Below are 13,948 nucleotides of genomic sequence, written 5' to 3'. Positions count from 1 at the left end.
ATGGAGCACCCCTGGGAGGAGGGAAGGATGCTCAGGGGCAAGCCCCGCCCTGCCCTGTATCCCCAGCGGCCAATGGGCGCCCGATCCTCCCGACGCCCCCTGGGACGTGTAGTCCGGTTAGGAGTGCTTTGGGGCCCCGCTGCGCGACCCTAGACTCCACGTCCCGTCGTGCGGCCTGAGGCTCGGGGATTGGTCGAGCCCCGCCCCCAGCCCGCCCCACTCTGCTCGCGCCGCAGCCCCAAGAATGAATGAAATCGTAGCGCGCTGGGCGGCAGAGCGGGCGGCTCAGGCCGGGCTGGGCCCGCGCGCGGCGGCAGCGGCGCCCCGGGCCGGAGGCGGCCCTGCCGAGCGGGCCATGGCCACCGCCATTCAGAACCCGCTCAAGTCGTGAGTGTCCCTGCCGTCCATGTCCCTCCGTAACCCCCGCCCTTCCCCCGCCCTAGCTGGGGAGGGGGATGCAGTGCGCGGAAGGTAGTTGAATAACGCTCCCCCCTTCCCCCCCCCCAGCGCAGTCCCCATGCCCCCTGGGGGTTCCACTCCCCTGTGTCCCGTGGGATTGGGGTTGGGAGCTCCTTCAGGGTCGCGGGGGAGCCCCTTCTTTGTCGCTGTCAGTGAAGGAATGTGGCGCGGGCTGGGGGGTGGAGGAGGCCGTCTTCCCACCCAGAGTGGGGGTAGGGGCTTCCTTCGCCTCCTCTTCCATCTCTCCTCCTCCTGGTCTCTGGGAGCGCCGGGCCTGTCCGGACATGGGGCTGGGAGTCCGGACGCCTAAGTCCAGACCTCAGTCTCCAGGATCTTCCTTCCCCCCCCTCATCAAAGCACCTTTCTCTCTTTTTCCCTCTCTTTCTCGGTCCACGCGACCGGGGGTGGGAGCTGAGATTTCGGGGATTCCCGTTGAGATCCCTGTTGTCTCCCTTTTTACTCCTCGGGTCTCCAGGACCTAGAAGCCCCGATGCCTGGTCAGCTTGGCCGTGGGATTCCTCCCTTGCCCGCTCATACACATCTAACTCGAGCATCTCCCATCCTCTTGGGGACAGGATGCCTCCGGAGAGGGCTCTGGGAGTGCCCTCAGTCTCCGAGAATTACCTCCCTTTCTCCCTGTCCAAGTCCCTTTCCTTCCCTTAGCTTCCTCCTGGGCCCAGTGTCTGGGACCCAGGATGTCTGGGTTCGAGCCTAGCACCCTCCCATTTCTCCCCTCTCCTCGATCTCTCCACCTCTTTCCCTCGTCGGGACCCTGAACTCCAAGGTCCCAGCGCTCCCCCACCCCTTTCCCAGGCGGGGACTGCGTGCTCCGAGTGTCAGGCGCGCCGCTGGCGCCCACCCTCCTCAGCTGGCCAGCGCGCACTCCCCTCCCCCTCCTTTCGGGCTAGGGTAGAGGACCGAGGGCGACACTTAGGGGCCTGGGTTACCTCCCCCAACCTTCCCCAACCCTTTGCGCCCCCTGCCTTGACCTTGAGCACCTGTGCTGGGGGTGAGGAGAGGGGAGGGGCCCAGGAGCGCTCCCCACCCTTAGGGCTGTGCCGGGTGTGTAGACCTAAAGCCCCCCGGTTGCTTCTCGTTTCTGGCGGAGAGAAGTTGGGAGAGATGGTGGGCGGAGGCTCACAGGCACGCACCTACACGTGTGGCTTAGTGGTGTGCAAAAGCAGGCTTAGAGGGCGGGTGTGGGGCTTGGGTCAGTACGAGATGTTGTGTGATGGGGACTCCTTTCAGCTTTCTTCTCACTCTAAGTCTCACACACAGGTAGATGTCTCCCCTATGAGGGATACCTTCCACCGGCTGGGACCGGATTTCTGTTTTTGGTGGATCTATAGGCAGACATCCAGGCCTCCTCACTCTGATCTGCCCAGACCTCTAGGATATGTGGGGCAACCCATTGCAGGCACCTGGAGGCCAGAGTCAGCATTTGGGTGGGAGTGCCAGCACTCTCCTTTGCTCTCACCTTCTGAGGATTGTGCAGGGGCGAAGGGAGGGCCTCCTGAAAGAATGTACAAGTCAAATCTCCTTGGGAGTGAGAAGCTGGAGGGTGCAGCCCTCAGGAGTTCTGAGTGCCTGCGTTCAAACCCAGCTTGAGCCATTAGTTCTCCCCTTCCCCAGCCTCAGTATCACCTTCTGTGAATTGGGGAATCAGCTGTTCTTATTACCTCAGGGGGGCTGTTTGATCTTTGTAGAGCACTTAGTACAGAGCCTGACCCTGACTAAATGTAGTGACTAGTAGTAGAAGTGTCAATACTGATTTCATTTGTGGTCCAGTTTCCCAAAGAGCAGTGGGGGGCGAGGGGGGTGGGTGGGGTGGCAATAGGATTGTTTGGGAGGGGAAAGAACTGGGAGAGGGGTCTGTGAAGGTGACAGGAGTAAGAAAAGGGTGGAAGACCCCTCTCTGAGTTTCCACCTGAGTCTGTAGGTCAAATTGTGCTGGCAGACAGACAAGGGCCTCCTGGAGGAGGTGAAGTGTCTGCACTAAGGCTAAATGGATACAATTGATATGAGAATCTGGAATGGGGAAGGAGAAAACATGGGTTTTTGAGGCTGGAGGTGTGGGGAGTGTTAGAGGGTGTGTTGGGGAGCTGTGAGGGTGGTGGTAGGTGAGAGAGGAAGGTGGCAAGGGCACCCTCTGAGCTGAGCTGACAGGTCAGGGGCAGGGCTTACTGTGGACATATGGATTGGCCACTATAGGGTCCTGGAGGCCGGAGTGAGAGTGGGGCTGCCAGCATATCTTATTATTCACCCTTGTCACCCTCTGGGCCAGATGTGAAGCAGAGACCCCCTCCTTCAAGGCCTTACCTAGAGCAGATGGGGGGAGTTTGTGGAAGGTGTTTAAGACTAGATGTGTGTGTGTGCGCGCGCGCGCGCGCGCGTGTGTGTGTGTGTGTGTGTGTGTGTGTAGAAGTGACCATGGGATGGGAGGCCTGAGAGGGTCTCTCTCATCAGGAGGATGTGAGGGTATGAAGTAACAAAAGAGGTGAAGGCTAGTATGCCTCCTCTGTCTGCTGGAGAGCCCCCTAGTGGGTGTTTTTATCCATGCGGAGGCTCAAACCTGAACACAAAGTTTGGACTAGGAGGGCTGTGGGTGTGTGCATAGTGAGACTGTGTGTGACTAGGTGAGTCAGCTCGATCTCTGGGGATCCCTTAGGATAGAGTCATTGTGAGAGACAGTGGGAAAGAGAAGGCAGTAAGGCCCACTTGGGGACACGGACATCTGGGTGAGTGAATCCTTCCCTCAGTCACAACTTCAAACAGCCGGGGACATGTAACTCCACCTCCCTGTGCCTCATCTGGAAAATGGGGGTAATAATAGCATCACCCGGGAAGATTATTATGCAGACAAAATTGTTAAGCCCTGTAAAGCACTGGGAACTATGTCCAGCACATGGTGGGTGTTCAGTATATTTGTCTATTCATTCAAAAATATTTATTGAGCATTTACTATGTGTCAGGCATTATTCTTTCTAATAATGGTAATTATATTACCATTCTACATCTTAGTACATATCAGATTCTTTTTGTGGGATGAATTTATTGAGCACCTACTACCTGCCAGGTACCTTTTAAAACACTTTACTTATAGTTACTCATTTAATCCTCACAACAATACAATGAGGCACCACCCTGATGAGGAAACTGAGGCCCATAAATTTTAAACCATTTGCCCAAGGTCACATGGCCACCAAGTGGCAGAGCCAGGATTTGAACCTAAGCGGTGTGGCTACAGTCCCTAACTGGCACCGCCACTGTTTGGCCTTCCAAGGGCTTGAATAGGTTGGGTGGGGTCACTGTGAGAGTGACAGCCTCGAGTGGACTGACCAGGTAGGGTTCTCTTAGGGGTGGGCAAACTTTTTGACTCGAGGGCCACAATGGGTTCTTAAACTGGACCGGAGGGCCGGAACAAAAGCATGGATGGAGTGTTTGTGTGAACTAATATAAATTCAAAGTAAAGGAGTGGAGGGGAGAGCAAGAGAACCGGATAGAACAGCCGGATCCGGCCCGCGGGCAGTAGTTTGCCCACTCTAGTGGGGGTGAGAATGGGGCGGTGTCAGTGAGCCTAGGTTTGCGTGAGTGCGGGGATGTTGGTGGGACATTTGTGTGGGCACCTGTAGTGTCTCTGAGTCTCCTGGCACTGAAGTATGTGTAGTGTAAATGCATGTGAGTATATTTGGGGTGTGGGAATGTAGTGTGCGTAAGTCTACGTGGGAAGCAGTGAGTATACATGTGAATTTTTATGTAAATGGCCGTGTGTGAGTCCAGGTGTGCGTGTGAGTGTACGCCCGTGAGACCAGATGTGTGTATGAGTGGGCATGTGTGAGTGACTGCGCGCTGCCTGGGCCCCACCTCTGCACGCCCTTTCCCCGCGGGATCCCGCCAGCCCCCAGGCCGGGACTACGACTCCCAGCATGGCAGGGGCGGCCCGCCCCGCCGCCCTGATTGGCTGTAGCCCCCGTACTCCCGCCCCCCCGGGAATGAATGGATGGGCGGCCTCCGCGCCTGCCCGCCCGTGCGCTGGGAGGACCGACCCGCGGGGACCTGCTGGGGGCAGGACCCGGGGAGCAAGATGGCCACGGTCATCCCCGGCCCCCTGAGGTGATGCGGGCCGGCGGGAGGTGGGGGAGGGCGCGCGGGCGGGTCTGCAGGGCGTGTGTGTGTGTGTGTGCGTGTGTGTGTGTGTGTGTGTGTGTGTGTGTGTGTCTCGACTGGGGGTGGGGCCGATGGGGTGTCTGGGGGCTGTCACCGTGGCCCGGCTACGTGGGGGTGCGAGTGTGTGACTGGGTTTCTGGGGTCGACGCAATGCTCCTGGAAAAGCGGAGGGTGTGGAGCCCTCTTCAGGGCAGGGTCATGTCCCCCCTGCGACCCCCGAGTAGGGGAGAGGATAAAATGGCTGTGGGGTGCGGGGACCTTGGTAAACTTGAGTGAAGCCCACACAACCTTTGTCTTGGGATGTGGAGTGTGTGTCACTTGTTTGTGTTGTGTCTTTTCGGGGGATATGTGTGTTTCATCAGGGATGTTTCATTGGGTCTGAGTGTGTGTACATTTCCTTTGAAACTGTGCATCATTTGTGTTCTGAGTCTTTGGATATGTAGGTGTGCATGTGTCTATGTGTACATTTTTGTGTGAATATGGGTAGATATATCTATGTTGTGTATGTGTGTGTCTTTGTGTTGAATATGTTATTTTGTTTTTGCTTTGTTAATCCTCACCTGAAGATATTTTTTCCCATTGCTTTTCAGAGAGAGGGAGGGAAATGAAGAGAGAGAGGGAGGGAGAGAGAGAGAGAGAGAAACATTGATGTGAGAGAAACACATCTACTGTCCCACATGTACATGTGCCGGGACCTGGGTGGGGAGCAACGGAAGGGAGCAACTGGGGGCCGGGAGCAAGTGAACCTGCAACCCAGGAGCTTGCCCTTGCCCCAGAATCAAACCCTGGGGGGCCCTTCAGAGTGTGAGTGTGTGTGTGTGTGTGTGTGTGTGTGTGTGTGATTTGTTTGTGTTGTGTCTCTGGTCATGTGTGTAAGTGCATATGGGTAGTTTGCTTTAACATTCCTTCTTTTAACATTTGTGTGTGTTTGGATGCTTGAGTTTGTGGGTATGTGTGCTATGGTGTGTCTGATCTGTCTGGTTTGCATGTTGTGTGTCTTTATGTTGTGTGTCTTTGGCTATGTGATGCATACTTGTGCATGGATACTAGTATATGTGTGATCTGTCTGCTTCTACACTGTGACTTGGGATATTTGTGTTTCAATAGATATGTGTATGTGCACACATGTGAGATTTGTGTTGCTCCTTTGTGTCTTAGAATATCTCTCTTTGTGTGTGAATTGGTGTGACTATGTGTGATTTTTTTATGTTGTGTGTTTGGATATGTGCACATATGAATGGGGCCGGGTGTATTTTTGTTTGTTTCTATATCGTGTATATCTACTTGGCTAGAGGCCTGCTTGAGTCCCAGGCAGGGAGCTCCTGAGTCCAGGAGCCATAGGAGGGAAGAGGTGAGGTTGGAGGATTCTGCCCCCCCCCCCCCCCCCCCCCCCGCATCCCGATTCTGGACGGGAGGGCTGGGGGAGGGATGCTGGCGACCTGGCGCTCCTGCCCTTGCTGACAGCCGCCTGCTGGCCTGCTCACTGCCCCTCGCAGTCTAGGCGAGGACTTCTACCGCGAGGCCATCGAGCACTGCCGCAGCTACAACGCGCGCCTGTGTGCCGAGCGCAGCCTGCGCCTGCCCTTCCTGGACTCTCAGACCGGAGTGGCCCAGAACAACTGCTACATCTGGATGGAGAAGACCCACCGTGGGCCAGGTACCCTCGCGAGGGTGGGGGAGGGTTGGGCAGGGGTGGGGCGGGGTGGCCGCAATGAAACCCGAGGTCTTACCTCCCATTTCACTCCAGGTTTGGCTCCAGGACAGATCTACACGTACCCCGCTCGCTGTTGGAGAAAGAAACGGAGACTCAATATCCTGGAGGACCCCAGACTCCGGCCCTGCGAGTACAAGATCGGTGGGTGCAGCTGTTTGTGCCTGAGATGGCCTCTATGTGCTCCCCTGCACCGCTAAGTGTGTGGCATGCCAGTGGGTGTCTAAACCTTCACCTTTTCTCCCTTCTAGCCAGTGTCTGCGTGGCTGGCTGTGTGTCTCTCTGTGTGTGCCTGGGTATAGTCCACAGATTTTCCAGTTTCCCCTGAGTGACTGAGCTTCAGATGGTATCTTCCATGTGGGCCCAGGTGTAGTTGAGAGCAGAGTGGTGTCTGTTATGTGTATCTAGGTGTTTCCAGCCTTTGTATATCTTCCCTTGTGAGCTGGGATGTATCAGAATGTCTGGCTCTGTTTCTTCTTGTGGGTGCCTGAATATGTCTGGGTGCATCAGAGTGTCTGATTGTAACTCTTGCCTTTGTAGTGGAGTGTATCTAAGTATCTTGAGTCTCTTTCCAGGTGTTTCCAAGTGTATTAGAAGGTTTATTTCCGTGTGTGTGTGTGTGTGTGTGTGTGTGTGTGTGTGTGCGCGCGATATCAGGGCCTGGCTGCCTTTTCCGTTGAGTGCCCAGATGCTTGGAATGTCTCTCTTCCCTTAGTACCTGGTGTATTAGGTATGTTTCTGCCCATGTGTGTTGGTGCACCAGAGTGTCTGGCCTTATCACCTAAATGTGTCCAGTACTGTCAGGGTCACTGGCTGTTTCTTTTCCCTGTCCAGGTGTATCAAGGATCCGTTTGGGTCCAGGTATATTAGGCCCAGGTGTCTACCTGGCTGTATCTTTCTGGGTGTGTCTGACTGCCTCAGAGGGACTGTCTGTATTGTCTATGTGGGTCCATCTGAGTGATTCTCCCTAGCTGTGTCTGTATCCCCATGTGTGGCCAGGTGTATAATAGGGTCTGCCTGTGTCTTCCTCATGTGGGTCTGGCTATGTCTGATGGTCTAACAATCTCTTTCTGAGTGTCTCTGGGTGTATCCAAGGGTCTGCATGTATCTCCTCCACGTGCCTAGGTACATCTGAGTGTCTGGGTATATCTCTTCCTTTGTCTGACTGTCTCAAATGATCTGTATCTCCCCTGTGTATGCCCATGTGTATCCTCTTTGAGTATCTGTATCTTTCCATATTTGTCCAGGTGTAAGTGAGGGTCTGGCTGGGGTCTCCTCCATGTGTCTAGGTATATACAAGGGTCTGGCTGTGTCTCCTCCTGAGTGTGTCCTAGAGATTCTGAGGGTCCGGCTGTGTCTTCTCCAGGGTCTGAGCATCCTTCTCAGTAGGTGTAGTTGAATCTTCAAATTTGCTGCTGCTTGAGAGTGGGAAAGCCTCTTCTCTCCCTCAGTGCGCATGGTTCCCCCACCTGGGCAGTTTGAGGAATCCTCCAGGGACAACTTCCCACTTGACCCTCCCTCCCCATGGCCTTGTCCCCAGACTGTGAGGCACCCCTGAAGAAGGAGGGTGGCCTTCCTGAAGGGCCGGTCCTTGAGGCTCTCCTGTGTGCTGAGACAGGGGAGAAGAAGATGGAGCTGAAGGAGGAAGAGGCCATTATGGACTGCCAGGTAGGACCAACCTCAGGGTCCCAAGCTCTCCTGCCCTGGCATATCCCGTTCCTGCTCTGAAACCTCCCCTGGCTCCCTAGGGCCCCTGGCATCTTAAGTCTTTGTCTTCTAACATCATTCTATTTGGAAGGTCTCCTGACTTGCCCTGCCACCCCAATCTCCAGCTCTGCACAGAACCCCCCAAAACAAAACAGTGCTCCCCATTTTCTTGACTCCAGTCTCCCTTCTTCTGGTGCTCAGAAACAGCAGTTGCTGGAGTTTCCGCATGATCTCGAGGTGGAAGACTTGGAGGATGATATTCCCAGGAGGAAAAACAGGGCCAAAGGAAAGGTATCTCCCCATCACCCATCCCTCAAAGCAGACCCCATGTACTAAGCAGACATAGTGACCAGACCTGCCCCAATTTGGCCTCATTTAACCCTCAGAACAGCAGGGGGGTTGGCGTGGAGAGAGGATCTTATACCCATTTCACAGATGAGGAGGCTGAGGCTTGGCTATATTAAACCATCTGCAAACCAGAGATTGTAAGGTAGAATAGAACGGTCTTCATACCTGTGCTATAGAGAGAGAGGAAACAACCCCAGAGAAGTTGAATTGGCCCACTGTAAGGAAGTGGCAGAGCTGCGATTCAGCTTTCAGGCCCAAATGATGAGAACTCTTTCAGTTGCCTCCCTTGCCTCCCTTTCTTGGCCCCTCACTCCTGCTCTTCGCCCAGGCATATGGCATCGGGGGTCTCCGGAAACGTCAGGACACCGCTTCCCTGGAGGACCGAGACAAGCCGTATGTCTGTGATAGTGAGTCCTTCTGAAGAGAGGGAAAGAGAGCAAGTGGGGCCCAGTGACCTGCCCCTCCTGGTCACCTCCTCCTGTTCAGGACCCTGGTGGGAGGATGCTCAGGCCTCTGGCAGAGGGGGAGGTGTGATCCCAGAGGCCAGAATGGAGGTGGCAGGGGCTGGGAGGGCTGACCGGCCCTCCATGCTCACTCTGCTCTCCAGTCTGTGGGAAACGGTATAAGAACCGGCCAGGGCTCAGCTACCACTACACCCACACCCACCTGGCTGAGGAGGAGGGGGAGGAGAACACCGAGCGCCACGCCCTGCCCTTCCACCGGAAAAACAACCATAAACGTGAGCAGGCAGGCGGGCTTTGGGCTGGTGAGGGGCCTTGGGAATGGGGGCTAGGAGCCTGGGAGGGAGGGGGCACATTAGACATTTCTGGAAAATCTCCAGCTCAGCCATCCCCTCCCCCCACGGATCATGGGGAAGCTGGCTCTGGGGTTGCCATGGCAACCAACCATCTCTCCCTCTCTCCCGGCTGTAATATTTCTGGGTCTGATTTATTGTTTCAATTAGAGCTTGGGGAGGGGGGTGATAGATGACTCCCCTCCGTCCCTGCCTCCCTTTCTCCCTTCTCTGCTAAGCTTTGGTGGAGGGGCAGGGTCTGTGGCCCAGGAGTCCTTGGACCACCCATGCCAATTCCATGCCAACCCAGCCAGCTAAAGGATGGGGGAGGGCCTGGAGGGAGGTTCTGTCAGTGGAGAGGCCATCTTCCCACCCATCCCTTGGTGGGAGAGGACCGTCTCTTTTTCGATCCCCACTGCACACCCAGGTATCTCTGTATTCACAATTTTCCTTTTGAATGTTTTCATACCAGATCTTGGCCAGTAGTATCTACCCAATTTTTTATATAGTTGGGGGTGGTTGTCTGATAAAAGTGATTGCATGGGGAAGCAGCGGACTCTACCTGAAGCTGTATTTGTCAGTTTTTACTTAATAAAAAGGACATGTCACTCGACAACAAAGAAATGGGGGGGGATCCTGATGAGAATTATTTGGGTCCCCAAAGTCTCTTTTGCTACTGGCCACAGCTTGGGGTAGTACTCTCTCTTCCCATCTTCCCCAAGCCCGGACCTAGGGTCCCTCCCTGGAGTTGAGGCTGGGGACAGGGTGGAGCCTTGCCTATGGTGAGAGTCCCTCTCTCTGTCCCCTCCCCCTCCCAGAGTTTTACAAAGAATTGGCCTGGGTCCCTGAGGCACAGAGGAAACACACAGGTAGGGACGCCTCCCCCTACCCCTACTTCTGCAGCAGCCTTTGACTGGGGGCCCCTGCCTGCCCACAACAGCCCCACCTGCTGTCTTTCAGCCAAGAAGGGGCCTGACGGCACTGTCATCCCCAATGGCTACTGTGACTTCTGTCTGGGTGGCTCCAAGAAGACAGGGTGTCCCGAGGACCTCATCTCCTGTGCTGACTGTGGGCGATCAGGTGACACCCCCACTGAGGTTTCTGGGAGCCAGGGTGGAGAGAGGACTCCAGGAGTCCAGGTCTGGAGGATGGGAGGCAGAGGAGTGAGGACGGGGGTGGGGGGTGGGGGGGAGAGAGGAGGGGAGAGGACCCAGAGTGTCCCATGGCACTGAGAACTAGAATCCGTGGGGTTGACTCAATTGCTGAGGATTGTGGGAAACTGAGTGGGATCAGGGAGGCTCTGGGAATAATGGGATGTGGTTGTCTTGGCATTGCCAGTAGTGATGTGCTTATCCTGGTGGGGAGTAGTGAGAGCTGGTTGCCAAGGCATTGTGGGTAGTGGGCTGTGATAAGTGAGTAATGGATTGCCACTGTCTGGGTACTGTGGATAACAGAGGGTGCTATGGAATTGTGGTTAATAGATGTGGTTTCTCATGGTGGACTTGTGGGTGACAGACAGTGGTTGCCTCAGCCCAGTGGTTAATGAATTGTGGTTGTCATGGTATTGTGGGTAGTGTAATATGGTTGTCATGGCAATTGGGTGTGGTAGAATGTAGTTGTGGCACTTGGGGACTAGCGGATTGGCATTGCACAGTATTGCTATTAACAGTTTGGTTGCTGGGGCATCCTATATAACAGGCTTGGGTTGCAAGGAACTCCGGAGTGCCCCCCGACTGTGAATGGTGGTTGCCAGGGCATTGTGGCTGGGAAAATGTGGTTGCTATGTTATGTGGTTCCCTCTGCACAGTAGTTAACAGAGTGTAGCTGCCCAGTGTTGTGGGTGGTAGGAAGTGGTTGCCACAGCACTGTGGGTAATGGAATGTGGTTGCCATGGTGGCTGGGTAGGAGACTGGTGGCCACAGTAGTGCCCCTTGCAGTAGGTTGCCGTGCACTTTGGGCAGGGTGGGGTTAGGCTATGGACCACAGAAACTCATCATTATGAGCCAGGGGTAAGGGCTGAGTCATTTCTCCCCCCACGTCTGTAGTCACCAGGGACATGATGACCCCTAACCACATCCCTGCCCCTCGGCCCCCAGGACACCCCTCGTGTTTACAGTTCACGGTGAACATGACAGCAGCCGTTCGGACCTACCGCTGGCAGTGCATCGAGTGCAAGTCCTGCAGCCTGTGTGGCACCTCGGAGAACGATGTGAGTGCCCTGCCCCCACCTCCCCAGGACATAGCCCCATTGGCCTCCCCACCTGGCACCTCCGCCTTTGCCGGTTGGGCCTAAAGCCTTTTTCTGGAGACCCCTCCCTGGTGACCACTAGTAACCTGTATTATCATTATTGTTAGTGGCCATTCATTGAGCCCAGTACGTAATACTTTTCCTCTTTCTGACTCCTCCCAACCACCCTCTGAGGCAGGTGCTTCACAGAGAGGGGAAATAACTTGCCCAAGGTCAGGCAGCTAGGGAAATGGCATAGCTGGGGCCTGAACCCATGTCCACTGTTTTTGGAGCTGGTATCAGGCCATCTCAGTGGAAGCCCACACTACAGATTGCCAACTTACAGTGCTCAGGGGTGTTTTGCTCAGCCAAGCAGGGTTTTGCAAAGATTCCATGGCCCAGACCTCTGGGAGCCCGCCCTCCCTCCTTCCTTCCCTCCCTCCCTCCCTCATATTTTTATTGATTTCAGAGAGGAAGGGAGAGGGAGAGAGAGAGATAGAAACATCAATGATGAGAGAATCATTGATTGGCTGCCTTCTACATGCCCCCACATTGGGGAATGAGCCTGTAACCCAGGCATGTGCCCTTGACTGGAATCGAACCTGGGACCTTTCAGTCTGCAGGCCCACACTCTATCCAGAGCCAAACCAGCTAGGGCAGGAGCCCTTTCTTTGGGAAGGGCCCACCACCCCCAGTCCCTTTGACTAGCCCCTGCCCCAGCCCCCCTGCCCGATCTCTAGTGCCTGTGCTCCCAGGGTGCCAACTGGGCGGGTCTCACCCCCCCAGGACCAGCTGCTGTTTTGTGATGACTGTGATCGGGGTTACCACATGTACTGCCTGAGCCCTCCCATGGCGGAGCCCCCGGAAGGTGAGAGCAGAGGTGGGCATGACACGGGGGTGGGTGGGCTAGAAAGTTGTCTTGCTGGTGAGGACCCTGCCCTCTGGATAGGAGGGGCTGAGCAGCCCTCTCTGGACCTGGGCCTAACTCCCTGTCCTCTGGCCATTCCACAGGGAGCTGGAGTTGTCACCTGTGTCTTCGGCACCTGAAAGAGAAGGCCTCTGCCTACATCACTCTCACCTAGGCCTGGCTGTGGCTCACCTGGACCTCTGGGGTGGTGCTTGCCCATCTGCCTCTCAGAGCTCTTCTACTCTCTCCTCATCCTTAATGCGCCACAGTGGGAAGGGGCGCTGGAAGCCTGAGAGGGGGCTGGGCCGCCCCCTTCCCTCTGTGCAAGTGGAATGTTTGCCCTGGGGTTGGTGGGCCCAGCAGGGCTCCTCTCTCTTCCTCTCTCCTTCCCTACCCCTTGGCAAATGGGCACCAGGGGCTTCTGCTCCCCTCAAAGCCATACCCCGCCTCTGGGCGGGCATGAGGGGTGGTAGATGCCAGCCCAGGGCCTGGACCCAGCTTTTTCTAAAGAAAAAATCAAAAAGTTAAAAAAAAAGAAAAAAGAAATTAATATATACAGAGTCCTATAAGGCCTGGCTGGGTGAGGGGGCACTGCTGAGTGAATCCACAGGGCATCAGTCTGTATCAGTTTCCTGCCTGGCAACCCCTCCCCCCAGTTTTGGAGCTGCAACAATCCCACCTCCCCTCCCCAGGTGGGCACCATTCCCCACTCTTGCCCAGGGCAGATGGGTGTGATGCCCACCCCTTATCCCCTCTTGGTGCCCACTGTGGATACTGCATGATGTTGAACTGTGGCTTTGAAATCTGTTCCTGCCCCTTCCTGAGAGCCCCACCCTGTCTGCCACCACCACAAGTGTTACTGGTGGGGCAGGCGGGTCCCTGCCCAGTGCCTGCTGGGATGAGAAGCACAGACTCTGCAATGGACTAGTTTTTCCTCCTCCCCTGCCCTGATCCCTACCGGCCTGGCCCGGCTACCCCTGCCCCCTTACTGGCCATATTGAGGGTAGCAAGGGGGAGTGGTTATTTCTTGTGGTTGTGTATGTTTATTGTTCGGGTTAAAAAAAGGGAAATTGAGATTGCAAGTGGATGAGGTTGTGGATTTTGGGGGCCTCCCCCAATCCAGGCATGCCCCCCCCTTGTAAATGAGTCTCCTTTATTGCCTGCCTCTGCTGTGAATTAACTTGTTCTGTGTATTAAACTGGGCCTGACCCCTCTGCCATGACTACCTCCTTCTCCAGGCTGGTTTGGGGCGTCACCAAGAAGGGGAGCTGGGGCCTCATTTGGGAGAGAAGAAACAGAGGCTAACAGCTGGAGCTGGCTCCTACCTCCATCTCCCTCCTATACCCCGCCTTTCTCTGGCTTTGTCCCACCTCCTCACTGCCTTGGCAGAAGGAAGAAGGGGGATGGGGTGGAGGGGGCTCCCGCCCAGCCAGCTGTGGTTGTCCTGGCAACAGACTACTGCAACTGCAGCAGAAAGCTGAGAGGAGGAAGGCGGGGAACTGGGGGCTGGGGGAAGGGAAGGGATGAACAGATGAAGCTGGTCAGCCCTCCTGGGCTGGGGTAGAGGGCAGGGTGCCAGGAGCACCTCATCCTAGTACCAGATATCACCTAGGACTTCCTGTATGGGGC

General features: G+C 55.6%; 1 protein-coding gene across 7 annotated transcripts; it reads left to right on the top strand.

Moving 5' to 3' along the window:
• Positions 1–204: 204 nt before the first annotated feature.
• Positions 205–13,543, top strand: DPF1 (double PHD fingers 1). Of its 7 annotated transcripts, none has more exons than XM_080643709.1 (12): positions 205–387; positions 6,123–6,283; positions 6,374–6,481; positions 7,878–8,005; positions 8,246–8,335; positions 8,721–8,799; positions 9,000–9,131; positions 10,004–10,054; positions 10,146–10,265; positions 11,282–11,394; positions 12,199–12,280; positions 12,424–13,540. In XM_080643709.1, the coding sequence occupies exons 1-12, from the start codon at positions 245–247 to the stop codon at positions 12,492–12,494; spliced, it is 1,278 nt and encodes a 425-aa protein (XP_080499835.1). In that variant the 5' UTR covers positions 205–244; the 3' UTR covers positions 12,495–13,540. The 7 variants fall into 7 exon arrangements, with proteins under 7 accessions (XP_080499835.1, XP_080499830.1, XP_080499833.1 ...); XM_080643704.1 differs by having other exon boundaries at positions 206–387; positions 11,231–11,394; positions 12,424–12,823; XM_080643705.1 differs by lacking the exon at positions 205–387 and adding an exon at positions 4,427–4,572 and having other exon boundaries at positions 11,231–11,394; positions 12,424–12,823.
• The last annotated feature ends 405 nt before the right edge of the window (positions 13,544–13,948 follow it).

Source organism: Plecotus auritus (genome assembly GCF_963455305.1).
Source record: "Plecotus auritus genome assembly, chromosome: 10".
Taxonomy (NCBI): Eukaryota; Metazoa; Chordata; class Mammalia; order Chiroptera; family Vespertilionidae; genus Plecotus; species Plecotus auritus.
This window is presented reverse-complemented; position numbering and strand designations above follow the sequence as displayed.

Coding starts and splice junctions, on each gene's coding strand:
- DPF1 (XM_080643704.1), top strand. CDS start 245: ATGAATGAAATCGTAGCGCGCTGGGCGGCAGAGCGGGCGGCTCAGGCC. Junction 8,006..8,245: donor AGGCCATTATGGACTGCCAG/GTAGGACCAACC, acceptor TCTGGTGCTCAG/AAACAGCAGTTGCTGGAGTT. Junction 10,266..11,230: donor TGCTGACTGTGGGCGATCAG/GTGACACCCCCA, acceptor CCACGTCTGTAG/TCACCAGGGACATGATGACC.